Genomic DNA, 16,848 nt, shown 5'->3' on the forward strand with positions numbered 1-16,848 from the left:
GTAGTTTCAAATGTAGCCTGCAGTCCAGGTCCAGTGTTTTTATCCATTTTATTGTGTACACCTAATATATAAATATAATACTTTTAAAGAATGTTTAGTTCTCAGGTCAACCCTTGGGTTCCCTGCCTCTTCAGTGCAGTCCTACATTGTGATCGAGCATGTGCAGGCGGGCCATGTGCAGGCCTGCCGGCCAGCCTGCACATACACAGTTCCAGTGTGTGCCTGTACGGAAGACACTCGATGAACAATAGTTACAGGTAAATGCAACCTTTTTTTCTATAAGAGCAGCACCTACCCTTTATCTGCTAGGATTATTCCACAGACAGTCACAACTCCCAACTCCCCTACCTATCAGCAGCCAGTTACCGGTATGCGCATACCTCACAGCGGTTGTGCTCAAAACAGTGTGCCAGGACATATTGGGTGTGTTTCAAGAGCGGCTGAAGAGTTCCTTGAAAAAGTAAGCCAACATATTGGATGCATTGACCATTCTGTGTCCCTTGGATGGGGTTACATCCTGTGCGACAGACAGTAACTTCCCCTCCCTTTGCATTATCCCATGGGAGGAGGATGCACCAGGACCCCCTAAGGTAACCTCTATTCTCATGGCAAGCACAGGGGAATCCCAGCAGCACTGCTGTTTTCCAGAAAGCGTGGTCCCATCGTTGAATCTCAACTGACCGGTCAAAGGGGAGAGTGGGGGCCAAAGACTGAATATGAAGTAAGCCATGTAACAAGGGTTGTCAACCTCCAGGTAGGGAGATCTCCTGCTATTACAACTGATCTCCAGCCAATAGAGGTCAGTTCCCCTGGAGAAAATGGCCGCTTTGGCCATTGGACTCTATGGCATTGAAGTCCCTCCCCAAACTCCACCCTCCTCAGGCTCCGCCCCCCCCAAAACCTCCTGCCAGTGGCAAAGGAGGACCTGGTAACCCTATACTGACCCTACTATACTAAACCCCGCCACCCTCAGGCTCCGCCCCAAAAACCTCCCACTGGTGAAGAGGGACCTGGCAACCCTACATGTAACTCTTGCAAGGGGGGGGGGATGTCTGTTCATTATTCTGGGACGTGATTAAAAAAAATATGTAACTGTGAAGTTGGTTTTTTTTTTTTTTTAATAATATGCCGACTTTCTCTACCACTTAAGGCAAAATCAAACCGGCTTACAATCACCTTCCCCGTGAGGTAGGTGGGGCCGAGAGAGTGTGATTAGTCACCCAGTTGGCTTCATGGTCACCCAGTTGGCTTCATGCGTAGGAGTGGGGAATCAAACCGGTTCTCCGGATCAGACTCCACTGCTCCAAACCACCGCTCTTAACCACTATAACATGTTGGCTCATGAAGATCTTTTAACCACTACACCGCTCTTAACCACTACACCATGAAGGTCTCACCCCCATTTTTAATCCAAAGAAAAAACCTGGTATCATTCCTGTGCTCCACTTACTGTGGGAATTTATAAAGTGGGGGAAATTCGCGGTTCAGCAAGGGAGCTGAAATTCCGGGGGGCAAACATCCCCAGTACCAGAAATAATCCAACACTCCTTACACCCATAATGTAGATGGCCCATACCAGAATTTATTATTGGGCACAGCATTTGGAAAGCTGAAACAAATCTCAGCTCTCGTGTATTTAAAAAGACTCAAGTTTCTAGTCTTCATGGCTAAAAAGGCAGGCTCGAAAGTGAGCAATGCCTGCTGAGATCTTGGAAGATCCAGAGGTGGGAAGGAAAGCTCAGCAACATTTCCAGCAGATGAAAGCATCAGGACTTTAAGGCCCCACATAGCTCTGTCTCCCTCCTCTTGAGTAGTAAATACAGAATCAAATATTCAAGTAAGGACCATGCATGTCAATTTATACAGGCCCCAATATTTTGATTTCCCCGTTTTTGTTAGCGCAAAGCACTTTGAATGGCTAAAGTGCTTTATAATAGAAGAAGAAGAGTTGGTTTTTATACCCCAGATTTATTTTACCTTTAAGGAGTCTCCCAGCGGCTTATAATCACCTTCCCTTCCTCTCCCCACAGCAGGCCCTTCGTGAGGTAGGTGGGGCTGAGAGAGTTCAGAGAGATCTGTGACTAGCCCAAGGTCACCCAGCACGTTTCATGTGGAGGAGTGGGGAAACCAACCTGCTTCACCAGATTAGAGTCCACCGCTCTTAACCACTGCAACATGCTGGCTCTTTCCACGTTCTGCTGATCTGCTGCCTCCCAGAGAATGGAACAAGTCCAACCTCCTTAAGCTGTTGCCGCCAAGGGAAGGGGAGCTCAAAACTGTTTTTTTGTAGATGTGAGGAGTCATCACTCCATGGCACTGTTTGGAGAAGATCTACGACAAAGGCCTTGAGCCCGAAACGGCTGAGAAGCTACGGCCAGAGGGGAACACCCCCCCCCAATAATATAATGATAACACTCGCTAAAGAAGTTACGAAACAATTGCTCCGTGCGGCCACAACTGGACAAGAGGCCGTTGCTTTCAAAGGCAGGAAAGTGGGTCTGAGTTTAGATACGAGAAGGGAAAAAGCAAAAGGCAAAGGGAAGCAAATGGCCTGTTTCGCTTCTTGTACTCGTTTTTTGGGACTGAGAACTCACCTTGGGAGGGAGGGAAGGGACAGATCAGACGGGGTGCTCGCAATTTCTTTTACGGGGCCTTGTCTGGAGTGAGGGGGGGGGACTCTGATGGCCAGGGAATGAGCCAAGAAGAAGAGTTGGTTTTTACACCTTGCTTTTTCTCTACCTTTTAAGGAGTCTCAAAAGCGGTTTACAATCACCTTCCCTCCCCCTCCCCACAACAAACACCTAGTGAGGTAGGTGGGGCTGAGAGAGTTCTGAGAGAACTGTGACTGGCCCAAGGTCACCTAGCTGGCTTCATGTGTAGGAGTGGGGAATCGAACCCGGTTCTCCAGATTGGAGTCCGCCTCTCTTAACCAATGCACCACACTGGCCAAGCCCCTGAGGTACATCAGCCTCCTCTTCCTTGTGTGGTTGCTGGGGTGCTTTGGCCAGAGAATTGGCCCTGAGTTACCCAAATGGTGCCTTTGGATAAATCAGGCAAACCAAGTCAGCTTGTAAACCTGTTAAGCTTAGTATAATTTATTTCACTTAAACACCAGACAAGGAGCCCTGGAAGTCTGGTCCCTGGACATCAATGGCCATCCTTCACACATTTTCAAGCCTTCCTTACTGGCAATGAGGGGTCTTTTTCGCCCCCCAAGAACTAAAAACAGAGATGCTGACCTTTGCATCCATGATCAAACACAGTATTTGCATGGCAGTTACCTATCTCCTGGGCTTGCATTTGGCAACCCTAAACGAAAACGTTGAGAGCAATGTCTGGCCTGTCTGGTAACTAGGAGAGTTTGTGGGTAGTGTGAATAAACACAAAAGTAGCTTAGCAGGGTGTTAATCAGAAAATCTCATTTCCGTTGAACTGAGATCTGAATCATACTCGGTTTATGTATTTTCAAAACAGACACGTTTTCTTTTCTGTTCCGTTAGCCTTTAAGGGCATCAATTTTACACTCAGCACTGTCATATATCTAATAGCGATGGGGATCCTCCTGATGTAGATCAGAACAATTCCTAACCTCAAGTCTAGAGTAGATATTCCCCGGTAATTCTCATGAATGAATGAATGAATGAATGAATGAATGAATGCATGAAGGAAGGAAGGAAGGAAGGAAGGAAGGAAGGAAGGAAGGAAGGAAGGAAGGCAGGCAGGCAGGCAGGCAGGCAGGCAGGCAGGCAGGCAGGCAGACAGATAGACAGACACAGGGTTAATCCCCCAATTAATCAGCATTGCTTGCACATGTTTAGATGTTGTTAAAAAAAACTTTAACAGGTAGTGACTGGCCAAAGGGAGTGAGGAGGCAAACCTGCCAAGTGAGCATGAGCAGGGATGGACGGACTGGGATGTGTAGTTAGGCAGAACAAGAAGGGAGGACATAGGGACCATGTGGTTTTCCTTTCTTCAAGAATCCTTATGGGTCCTTCTGTCTAATCTAACTAACCATGCAAACCCTGACACCCTTCTAAGCCCTTTGATTTCAATGGACTAAGATGGCTGTAACTCTGCTTAGGACCGCACTCCACTTTGACCCTACAAATAGCAGAAATTGGGCTTTTCTATGATGTCTTTTTTTGGCTGTTCCCCCTTCCCGCAGCACCTTCCAAATGACCCAAATTGTCTCATTTGAGATCCTCACGGCTCCCACGCTGGGCTGCACAGCAGCCGACGCCCTGTGGACCAAAGGAAGCAGCCCAAAGCAAACATCTGGATCCAGGTCTGTGTTTCGGTTGACAGCTCCTGGAAACTCATTTGTCCACGCCCAGCCCCGACAACCCTTCGCCGCTCCAGCTCGGCATCCGTGCCGTGACCCGACTCTTACCAAGATCGAGCTGCCGTGGGACCGGACCGTGGCACCAAACCACTGCAGGGATTTGAACTCCATTTGTTCCAACGTTCCGTTGACCTCTTCCATGCGGGATCCTGCGTGGCAGAGAATGCACGTGGGTCTAAGTCAGCATTTCCTGAGCTTTTTCGGAAGCCCTGTCCTCAGATTAACACCGGAAGCGCGCTACCCTCAAAAAGACACCTGCATATTTTCTCCTTCCGCTCCCCAGACCAACAGACTCAATTGCAACTCAATTAATATTGCCTCCAGTAGCTCAATTAATATTGCCTCCAGCGTCCCACCCTCTGCTTGACCCCGTGCTTTTGGGCCAATCCTGTGATGCTTCTAAGATAGCCCCACATGTATCAGCTATACAACACATAGTTAAACTGTGGAACTCCCTGCCCCAGAACGTGGTGATGGTTGCCAACTTGGAAAACTTAAAGAGGGGAGTGGACATGTTCATGGAGGAGAGGGGTCCATGGCTAGTAAAAATGGACACTAGTCATGGTGCATACCTATTCTCTCCAGGATCAGAGTAGCATGCCTATTACATTAGGAGCTGTGGTACACCGGCAGGACAATGCTGTTGCAGTCGTCTTGTTTCTGGGCTTTCCAGAGGCACCTGGTTGGCCACTGTGGGAACAGACTGCTGGACTTGACGGACCTTGGTCTGATCCAGCATGGCCTTTCTTATATTCTTATACCAGGGGTGTCAAACATAAAGCCTGAGGACCGGATCCAGCCCCTTGAGAGCTCTTACTTGGCCCGCGAGCCAGCCAAGGTAGCCACCACCACCACCCCACTCTCAATCTGGGCTGGCTATGAGGAAACATGAGGTACATGACCAAGTCCTATGAGGAAAGGTTGAAGGAACTGGGTATGGTTAGCCTGAAGAGGAGAAGATTGAGAGGGGATATGATAACCATCTTCAAGTACTTGAAGGGCTGTCATATAGAAGATGGTGCCGAGTTGTTTTCTGTTGCCCCAGAAAATCGGACCAGAACCAACGGGTTGAAATTAAATCAAAAGAGCTTCCATCTAGACATTAGGAAGAATTTTCTAACAGTTAGAGCGGTTCCTCAGTGGAACAGGCTTCCTCGGGAGGTGGTAAGTCATATATCCTTCCCTAGAGGTTTTTAAGCAGAGGCTAGATGGCCATCTGTCAGCAATGCTGATTCTATGACCTTAGGCAGATGATGAGAGGGAGGGCATCTTGGCCATCTTCTGGGCATGGAGTAGGGGTCACTGAGGGTGTGTGGGGGAGGAAGTTGTGAATTTCCTGCATTGTGCAGGGGGTTGGACCAGATGATCCTGGTGGTCCCTTCCACCAGGCAGAAGCCTTGCAGCGCGGTTCTGCCTGCATGCCGGCTTGAAGGGTCTCGTTTTCAGGTCAGTCCAGATATGGGATACTTAACCTTCATTCTTTTTCTTTGAAATAAATTAAATGCTCTTTAAGACAAGGTTTTATTTATCTACAGTGCATAGCACAGAGGACTTTCCCCAGTTTTTCAAATAGCAATTTTAGGAAACACTGGGGGGAAAAACCTATTTTTTTCTTTTGAAATGAGTGAAGTGCTTTTAAGACATTGGTTTACTCACTCAAAATGTATAGCATGAAAAAATCCGAAGGTTTCCCCTTCCAGTTTTTCCATTTCAAAAACTGGGAGATTTGGGGTAGCACTTTGAAAAAACTATGTTTTTTTTACTTTGGAAAGATTGAAATTTGCTAAGATGGTAGAGGGTACAGCAGTTTGTAACTCTTTCACACTTCCATATATTTTCAATTTTGCTTGTAGAAAACTAAGGCATTCCATAAATAGGCCAATAAACATATTTTGTATGCTAAATTATAAATATTACATTCTGTGTTGATAAAGCAACAAAATAAGCTTAAATTTGATAGTAAAGTAAGTATGACTTATATTTCCCATTTCCCCAAAAACGCCTGGATTTTTTACCAAGAAAAAAAAATGACACCCCCCCCCCCACATTGATTCAAAATTTCTGGAAATTTATATCTCTGGCCTGTTGCATCTCTGCATGATTTATTGGTCTAACTCTGCCTCCTTCCAATCAACCTCTGACCGGGGGTGGGTGGGTGGAGGTAATTCTATCACATCTCTACATCTGGTACAATACTGAACCAACCCCTCACTCCTGAAGCAGAGATACAACAACATTATCCACTTGCTGAAGGAGGCTGCCCATTACATCTCTGCATGATTCCCTGCTTTGGCACTGCCTCCTTCCAAATCAGGAGGCAGGTCCATATCAGTGGCTTGTGCAGCAACTAAGCTAAGCACTTGTGCCCCTGGGTAAAATGTACACACTCTGAAAAGAAGTCATGTGCGATAAAAGTGCACCTCCAACTTTAATTCAGAAAAAAAGGTGTCAGTTATCAGAAGTCTGGGAAGCCCTAGGCGAGACTTTGAGCTTGTCGCTTTCCTAGTAACTGTTGCCTTTGGTCTCAATCCAGACCAGAAGAGACGTCCCAAGTATGCTGGCCCCTGTCCAAACAAGTCCGCTAGATTTCCTGCTTCGAAATACCAAGGCAACAGTCCAATGGGTTGCAGACAGTCACTCTGGGATCTTGCGAGAACTTTAGTAACCCATCAGGCATTGACCCCCAGATGGCTGCTCTACACCAGGGTAAACCATGCAAGCCCTATAGGCTAACTGTGGCTCATCAGAGCATTTCTCTCTATTTTTTTCAGCTGCAGGAGTTGCCAACATATTGCTTAGCCCCACACACTTTTCCTTCCTCGATTCACCTCGGAGCTTGAAAGATCAATACTCTTTGCCCATCACAGTTTCAACAAACCCACCCAACTGCTGGGAACCAAACTCCAGGAATGCCATCCCGTTTATTCAGACAGAAAGTATTGCATAACGTAGCACTCTTTTCGTTTTCCCCCTCCCAAGATTCCCAACAGTTCTCGTGTAGGAGGTGGGAGAACCAAAGTGACCCGGGGAGAGGAAAAACCCTTGGCAATCAAAATTTCCACCACCACCCTGAACGATTGCTAGATCCAAAGTGGATGACCCCCGGGGGTAACCAAGAAAGCCAAACTGGGCCACCCACAGACAAAACAGGAGGTCTCTACATTCTCAAGAAACTTGTAAATTAACCAAAAGGGAAAAAACTGACCTTGCTGGAGTAAATATACTCTTGTGTGTGTTAAGTGCCGTCAAGTCGCTTCTGACTCATGGCGACCCTATGAATGAAAGTCCTCCAAAATGTCCTATCTTTGACAGCCCTGCTCAGATCCTGCAAATTGAAGGCCATGGCTTCCTTTATTGAGTCAATCAAAAAATATACTCTTGGGAGCAGGAAATTTTGAGTGATAGTCAATTAAAGGAAGTAGAAGGGAAAGGAGACTGCAGCCAAGAAATTAGAAGGAGACTGAGACCGGGAAGGGCAGCCATGAAGGAGCTAGAAAAGATTTTGAAGTGTAAGGAACTGGCTACCAAGAATAGATTAATTCATGCCATCGTATTCCCTATTACTATGTATGGGTGTGAAAGCTGGACAGTGAAGAAAGCAGATAGGAAGAAAATAGATTCCTCTGAAATGTGGTGTTGGAGGAGAGAGTGACGGATACCGTGGACTGCCAAAAAAACAAATCAGTGGGTTATAGATCAAATCAGGCCTGAACTGACCCTAGAAGCTAAAATGACTAAACTGAGGCTATCGTATTTTGGTCACATCATGAGACGACAAGAGTCACTGGAAAAGACAGTAATGCTAGGAAAAGTTGAGGGCAGAAGGAAAAGAAGAAGACCCAACAAGAGATGGATTGACTCAATAAAGGAAGCCACAGCCTTCAATTTGCAAGATCTGAGCAAGGCTGTCAAAGATAGGACATTTTGGAGGACTTTCATTCATAGGGTCACCATGAGTCGGAAGCGACTTGACGGCACTTAACACACATACACACACACACACAGAAGGGAAAGGGGAAAGACAGCCTGTTTTGAGAGTGCATAGAAACATGGAATGGAAGATTTTGGGCAGTGAGGTCAAGAAGCTAAAGCGGCCGTGCGTTTTCACCTTTGGATTCATCTAGGGACCCAGTTGGTTAACAGTCCCATTCCAGTGGTTTTCTAACAGTGTCGTGGTTTTCTAAGTGAATTCTAGGGAACTCGGAGGTCCCTTGGAAGCTTCTCAAGGGTTCCTCCACGTGATGATTCAATATTGCACAATGTTTTCTTTGAAAGAGAGCTGTGTACTGTCACAAGCACCAAGTAGGGGGGTAGGGTTTGATCGACACAGCATTCGCAATTCACGTGAAGCAGAAGAGCATGCCGGGATAGTGAAGCATGTGAATAGCATCTCCCAGAACACCTCACACTCCTCTGCAACCACACAAGGGCTCCTTGGTGGGGCAGTCAATGTGGAAATGGTTCCCCAAAGGAAGGACATTTAAAAACCTCTATTCTGCACTATGGAAACACAAAATACCCACAACAAAGAGTCCCGACGATAAGGACACTTATACTAGACTGCTTGTCCAGTGCCCATATTTAGTTGGCGGTTGCCAACTGGCCCGACGAAAACCGTCCTGTTTAATAGGGGCTTAATACATGGAAACGGCAATTGAAGATTTTCACGGCATGGAGCCAAGTAACATCGCCTGAAAAATAACATCCTGTTAAGCCTCTTATCAAAGGGACAGGGCATCTTTCTCCAGGCCAGTTGGCACCCCTAGCTGTTGTAAACGCTTTGAGCATTTTGCACCACTTAAGAATCTCATTTCGAACAAACGAGGGCCGACGATTCCAACTCTTAACACGTTTCCTTGTTCCGTTGAGCCGCAAAATGAATTCTATTCAACATGGGGTAAGACGTATTTAAAAAAAAAAAGTAGGCTGGAAATATTAATGCTTTACCTAGTGTACTTTTATCATACCCTTCGCTTATAATGTATCCCATTTCGTTTATCCTGTACCCAGATCCCACAGGTGATGTGAGGTACCAAATGATACAGGACCTAAAAGATATCGGGCAATCCAGCTTCTTTAGATTTTGTGGCTAAAAAAGTTCCACACTGTTTTACCTAGTTGATAATTGCGCACACATTTTATATGGGAGATATATACAGCCCAGTATAACAACTTGTAGACAATCTAACCAGATGTTTGTCTAATTGGAAATATACTATACAACCTACAGACATGCCTGGTCTGATATATAATTGTGTGTACATATTTATATATGTGTAAATATGTATGTACGTTTTACATGGGTATCACTTATTGACCACTGAGGAAGGCCAAACAGGCTGAAACGCGTCTGGCATGGGGTTACAGTATATCAACCTAGGATATGCCATTGTGCTGTTTTAACGATATTTTAGAATATTTTTTTATCCTGACATAGCGCCTTAAATAAATTATATTTTCTTTATCTATGTATTTTATTTATTCCACCCAACCTTGGGTACTCAGCTTCTGTTTTTCAGGTTGGTTCTCAATCCCCTTCTCTAGGAAGGGAGGAATTCTGTATAAATCAAAAGCTTGCTAGCCCAACTTTAACTTTAGTTGGTCCAACCAATGCACTGCCCCGTTTGCCCCGCGATGTTTTCAATTCACACGGGCCAGATTTTCCTCAATCCCTTCAATCTAGTCTATGTAGAAACTGCAGTCGTGTCTCATTTTGCTCCCCGACTGGAATGCAATCTCAGCTGAGCCGAGGGAAACTCCCTCTGGCCCAACTCCACTGGGTACTGGCCAAGCTTAGAGGGCCATGTGCCCAGGCAGGGAAACCCCATGCTAGGCTGGCCGGCCAGCCAAAGGCCTTCTTCAGCCCTTCCTCCAAGAAGGGAAGAGTTTAGCCCTTACTCTCCCCAACAATAATGCCTCAGGGACTGCCAAAATTATTACATTTAAAGTAATCTGCTGAAAGAACGGTTTCTTGGACAGACTGGGACAGCATCTCTCATCCCCCTTGTGCTCCAGAAGTGACCCCCCCACACACACACATGTATCAGTAATACAAACACACCCAAGAAACCCACACAGCCCAACCACAGGGAGAAGCTTTTCTCCCTCTCTCACAATACCAGAACGTGGGGCCATCTGCTGAAGCTGGAGGGTCAGATATTCAAAACAGATTAAAGGAAGTATTTCTTCACACAATGCATCGTTAAACTGCGGGACTCCCTGCCCAAGGAAGAATGATGGCTGCCAACCTGGAAGGCTTGAAGAGGGGAGTGGACATGTTCGTGGAGGAGAGGGCTATCCATGGCTACTAGTCAAAAGGAATACTAGTTGTGATGCATACCTATTCTCTCCCGGATCAGAGGAGCATGCCTATTATACTAGGTGCTGTGGAGCACAGGCAGGATGGTGCTGCTGCAGTCGTCTTGCTTGTGGGCTTCCTAGAGGCACCTGGTTGGCCACTGTGTGAACTGACTGCTGGACTTGATGGTCTTTTTCTCAACTTTGTGATGCCTAGGAGACTTTTTTTTGCCTAGGCACCGCCAGGGGATTTATTCCTTGCTCTTAACCCAGCAAAACCAGTCCAATGAAATTAAAATTGAGGCAGTGTCGGTGATCTTAAAGATGACAAGCTATCCTTGACAGAAGGCTCTTCTGTGTAAGGATCCCTGTTTTGCTGTGGAGTGAGGATAGGGGTGGGGTCAGCCATGGGACTCTTTGGACCTCAGCCAGAGGAAAGGGAGTCACTTGAACCCTGTACCTTATCCTCTTGCAGTCAGGAGTTCCCGGTCTGGCTAGAGACTGCCAACAAGTCCTTTTCCCTCTGTCTTTAATCTGTAAATTATGTGAAAGACGGTACATTTTTTTAAGCAAAATGTGAAGGATAGGGTGGTAGAAATTTAATACATTAAATGGCTTGGATCCACCAGACGATTTCAGCAGATGTAAAAGAAGGTGAGTGATTTCTGCTGATACCTCCTTCTTGCTACTGACCTCTGACTTTTGGGAGGGGCTGTGGCTCAGTGGCAGAGCATCTGCTTGGCATGCAGAAGGTCCCAGGTTCAATCCCCAGCATCTCCAGTTAAAGGGACTAGGCAAGTAGGTGATGTGAAAGACCTCTGCATGAGACCCTGGAGAGCTATGGGGAGGGGCCATGGCTCAGTTGTAGAGCCTCTGCTTGGCATGCAGAAGGTCCCAGGTTCAATCCCCGGCATCTCCAGTTAAAGGGACTAGGCAGGTAGGTGGTGTAAAAGACGCCTGCCTGAGATCCTGGAGAGCCACAGCTGGTCTGAGTAGACAATACTGACTTTGATGGACCGAGGGTCTGATTCAGTAGAAGGCACCTTCATGTGTTCATGTGACTTCCTGTTCATGCCCTGGGGGGCATGGGGGGTTTCTCTGACTCCCCTGAGTTTCAGAGGAAATTCTGGGCAGCTGCAGGAAGGGGGAGGCAAGGATGTCACGCCCCGTGGACAGAAATCACTTCCATTGGTGGAAGTTACCAGTGGATCCAACCCAGCAAACCAAATAAGTCATATTGACCATGACTTGGGAGAGAAAGGTGATTCATTCTCCCATCCTTCACACTGCGGTGGCAGAAGTGGAGAAATCGCCCCTGCCCTTAATGGCTTCCAAGCCACCTCTGCTTTCTTCCTTCTCTCCTGGGCTTTAAACCGGAGTTTTCTATTTGGAAGGTGTACCCTCTTAAATCAGCTTCTATCAACATTAAAAGAACTAGCTTACAAAATCATGAGCCAGTGGTATCTCACACCCTCTCCCCTTTGTCATATCATAACTGATTTCAGTACTGCTACTGGCAGCAAAATATCTGATTGCCTCATACTGGGAAAAGGCAAAGATGCCTTCTAGTGGCCAGTGGTATGAGAAGGTGTGGAACCTTTGAATTTGAGATAAGAATATCTTGATAACTTAAAGTAGCAGATAACTCTGCAAATTTTTTAAACAGATGGCTGCCTTTTCTAGAATATGTGGAGAAGGGGGCAACACGAAGTGCCCACAAAAATATCGTACGATTTGCATTTATTACATTCAAATAAGTGAAGACAACAAATGGTATGATTTCTGTAAAAAGCGCTGATGTATAATATTGGAACATATATTGGAACCGAGTATTGAAACATATCTCGACTGTACAAGGATGTTTAACCGACTGCTGTTGTATTGTTATTGTTGTTATAAACTAAACTTAAAATAAAGAATTGTTAAAAAAACTGGGATTTTACTCTCTGGTTGATCATCTGTAGACAGTAGGCTATTGTTCGCAAAGAGATCTTCCTCCCCCTTATGGCATTGGTTATGGAGGGATAGGATGAACTGTTCCCGATTTGTCCAGTGCTCAAATTACTGGGAGGGTGTATTCCCAGACCCCTTTTGCAATGCCCCCCCTTTTCCTGTCAAGTCACATTTGACATGGCAACCCCCCATAGGGCAGGGGTGTTGAACTCATTTGTTACGAAGGCCTGATATGACATCAGTGTCACTTGGTCGGGCCGGGCCATGCCTCACCAGCCCAGATCTGGATGGGAGGGGTGGCTGCTTCAGCTAGTGAGCTTACAACGGGCTAGCCAGCCCAGATCGAGACTGGGGGAGGTGGCTGCCTTGGCTAGCTTGCGAGCCGGATAAGAGCTCTCAAGGGGCCGGATCTGGCCCGCGGGCCGTAAGTTTGATGCCCCTGCCATAGGGTTTTCAAGTCAAGAGAGATTCAGAGGTGGTTTGCCACTGCGACATGCCCCTGGTATTCCTTGGAGGTCTCCCATCCAAATTTTAACCAGGCTCGACCCTGCATAGCTTCTGAGGTCTGACAAGATCAGGATAGCCTGGGCCATCCAGGTCAGGGCAATGGCCCTCTTAGACTCTCTCTTTGGCAAGCCGCCCAGGTTACTGAAGGAGGAAGAAAGAATGTGGCCTGTCTATCTTTATTCAAGGGCGGCCATCAGAGGTTGGGGTTTCCATATTTCATTAAGACACCCCCCTCCCCATAATTTGGGCATTGCATGCGGCTCTAATCTCTTCCTCCCTCTGTCTTTGGGAGCCTTGGGAAGGTAGAGGTTCCCCATAAATCTTTTTCTACACAAAGGAGCTTCCCGTTTAGGACTTTTACAACATTTGAAAAAAGACCTAAGAGGAAGAAAATGAGGATTTGCGGGGATGGGGGTGGGCGGGCGTGGGGAGAATTTCCCGGGGCATAAAACTGGGAAGGGGAGTCCGGATCTGGGGCAGAGGAAGAGCCAAGAGACTGCCAGCCTCCACCTCTTGCCCTCATCACCTTACCTTTGCTGTCAAATTCAATGGGCGTACAGCTGACGTTGCCCAGATACCAAGGGCAGTAGTAGACCGAACCCCCTTCTGTGACTTCCAGCTGGTTGGTTTTGGCTTTGGGTGCCCCGATCAGGACGCTGACGCTGCAGGGAAGGAGAGAGACGAGATCTTGCATAAGAAGGTACAAGCCGGAGAAACGCGCTAAGCAAAGCTGAGCACCTTTCGCCCTCTCTCCATTTCCTCTCCATCCTGACAGGTGAACAGGGCTGTGTGTGTAAAGTGCTGTCAAGTCGCAGCCGACTTATGGCGACCCCTTATGGGGTTTTCATGGCAAGAGACTGACAGAGGTGGTTTGCCAGTGCAGTCCTCTGCACAGCAACCCTGGTCTTCCTTGGTGGTCTCCCATTCAAATACTAACCAGGGCTGACCCTGCTTAGCTTCTGAGATCTGACGAGATCAGGCTAGCCTGGGCCATCCAGATCAGGGCAAATATAGGACTATACCGCAATGAAATGGTCAGAAATTTGCATTGGTAAAGGTATTGCTTCCTATCACTGTAAGTGTGTTTTCCAGGCTAGGTTGTTTCTATACCACTTAATATGTCATATTTAAAAACTCAGTTGTGTTTGAGATTTCCGTTTGTTTTCAGATTTCTACAGTCCAAACCATACAGTGTTGTTCACCGGATATCCCATCCTATCGATTGTACTTGACTTACACCAGCGGGTCCCAAAACGTTTTGAGTCATGGAGCACTTTTCAGGAGAGAAATTCGTCACGGAGCACTAATTTTCATCTAGCACCTATATGCTAAACTGGACGACAGCAGTATTTTTCTTTCCAACCTCTTCACGGAGCACTAGGAGATGCTTCGCGGAGCACCAAGTACTCCGTGGAGCACAGTTTGGGAACCACTGACTTACACTATATAATTTGCCTTGATTCTCAGGAAGAAAGACAGATTATAAATAACCAATAATAATACCACTTTCCAAGCCTGTCATTACAAAGGCCACACAATAAGCTACACAACCTAGCTACACAACCCAATGAGACAGTTCAGAGGCCTGGACCACTTCAGACTGCATTTTGAATGCTCCTGTCTAAAAAGGTAAAGGTAGTCATTTTACCAGAGAGCCAGTGTGGTGCAGTGGTTAAGAGCGGTGGTTTGGAGCAGTGGACTCTAATCTGGAGAACCAGGTTTGATTCCCCACTTCTCCACATGAGCAGCGGAGGCTAATCTGGTGAACTGGATTTGTTTCCCTACTCCTCCACATGAAGTCATCTGGGTGACCTTGGGCTAGTCACACACTCTCAGCCCCAGCTACCTCACAGGGTGTCTTGTTGTGGAGAGGGGAAGGTGATTGTAAGCCAGTTTGATTCTTCCTTAAGTGGTAGAGAAAGTCGGCATATAAAAAACAAACTCTTCTTCTTCTCTACTGGGTACTCATTTTACCGACCTGGGAAGGATGGCAGGCTGAGTCAACCTTGAGCCGGCTGCCTGAAACCGACTTCCGCCGGGATCGAACTCAGGTTGTGAGCAGAGCTTTGATGGCAGTACTGCAGCTTACCACTCTGCGCCATGGAGCTAACCCTCCCTGCAAACAGAAAAGGAACACGGAAGGGAGAAAGAGGGTTCTAGTCCCACAATCTAACCACTATCCCACACTACTCCGCTGACACACAGCAGGGGCCAGCTGTGAGTCAGTGGAGTAGGGTGGGGTAGTGGTTAGATCGTGGGACTGGAACCCTCCTTCTCCCTTCCGTGTTCCCAGCTGCTGCTCTCTCTTTATCACACGCAGAAGTCCAAAACCTAATAGCAGGCAGCCCAAATAGCAGGCAGCGGGCACTGAATAAGATGTCAGCCCTTCAAGCAGCGCAAAGAGAGAAGGGATGAGCCAGGTCCCATCTACAATGCCTCTGCAACTCAGACCGGGGAGGGGGACTTAAACTGGACTGAAATCAGTTCAAGGACCGGGGCTCCTGCCAAGGAACTGTAATTGCACGAGGGCGCAGAGAACTCTTTGGATCCCGCCTTCTGGATCGCTTCCCGGACCTCGTCGGTTACAGGGTCCCCGTTGATTCAAACAATTCCGGGGTGCAATTCCGGCGCGCTCCTCCCTCCTGGCGGGTGAGAGTGTTTCTCGGAGAGCCCTGCCGCTCTTCCCGCTTCGGGTCCTGTAACGGCCCATCTCAGCGGCCCCCTCGCCAAGATTCCTGCTGGCAGGCCTGCTCGATTTGCAATACCTGCGGCTCAAGCCATGGAGACTGCTTGCATTTGGAGACCGGGGAGCGTAGCCCCTCCTCCCGCTCTGCTCCCCAACTCCGGACGGCCTCTCGATTCTCCTGACGCGGTTTCCCCTCGCCCGTCCCCTCCACCGAGCTCCCTCATGCCGGACAATGGGCCCTTGTGCAAGCAGCCAGGTGTGTAGTTCAGCAGCTGCAAAATATTGAAAAAAAACCCCTCTGTGGGGCCCATGGGCCTGGGAAAAAGCTTAAAATACCCAGCAATTGCAGCAAGAGCCCCAGCATACCAGGACCGGGGGGGGGGAGGCAGCTAGGAGAACCTCCACACCGGCCTCTCCCCCCGCTGCAAACCTGCCAGACAGACGCATCCTACGCTACGCGATCTGTGGGAACCACCGGCATCTCCCGTTTCAGCCTCCGCAGGGAGCTGCCGGCTGATTCATAGCCGAGACCGAAGCCTCTGGGATCTCAGCCTGGAAGGGGAAGCCGGCCAGGATTTCCAGCCTGAATTTATTGTTCCAAGGACAAACCCGTCCTGCTCAGCAATGATGGGGCATCTCGGGGTGGTATCGCTTTGATCTGCTCAGACCTCACCTAGAGATCTGTGTTCAGTTTTGGGAACCGCAATTTAAGAAGGATGTAGACAAGCTGGAACGTGTCCAGAAGAGGGCAACAAAGATGGGGAGGGGTCTGGAGACCAAGAAAGGTTGAAGGAGCTGGGTATGTTTAGCCTGAAGAGGAGAGGAAAGAGAGGGGATCTGATAACCATCTTCAAGTACTTGAAGGGCTGTCGTGTAGAGGAGGGTGCCGAGTTGTTTTCTGTTGCCCCAGAAGGTCGGCCCAGAACCAACGGGTTGAAATTAAATCAAAAGAGTTTCCGTCTAGACATTAGGAAGAATTTTCTAAGTCAGAGCGGTTCCTCAGTGGAACAGGCTTCCTCGGGAGGTGGTAAGTGCTCCTTCCCTGGAGGTTTTTAAGAAGAGG

General features: G+C 47.7%; 1 protein-coding gene across 1 annotated transcript in view; it reads right to left on the reverse strand.

Annotated features, from left to right (window-relative positions):
- The window catches only part of ITGA5 (integrin subunit alpha 5), a 105,461-nt gene that overhangs the window by 58,951 nt on the left and 29,662 nt on the right, over nt 1-16,848 (reverse strand). The window contains exons 2-3 of the mRNA XM_056849492.1: nt 13,631-13,761; nt 4,391-4,491 (exon numbers count right to left, since the gene is read on the reverse strand). Of these exons, the coding sequence (XP_056705470.1) occupies nt 4,391-4,491; nt 13,631-13,761 (232 nt within the window). The remainder of the gene's footprint in view (nt 1-4,390; nt 4,492-13,630; nt 13,762-16,848) is intronic.

The sequence above is a fragment of the Euleptes europaea genome, chromosome 1, assembly GCF_029931775.1.
Source record: "Euleptes europaea isolate rEulEur1 chromosome 1, rEulEur1.hap1, whole genome shotgun sequence".
NCBI classification, from domain to species: domain Eukaryota; kingdom Metazoa; phylum Chordata; class Lepidosauria; order Squamata; family Sphaerodactylidae; genus Euleptes; species Euleptes europaea.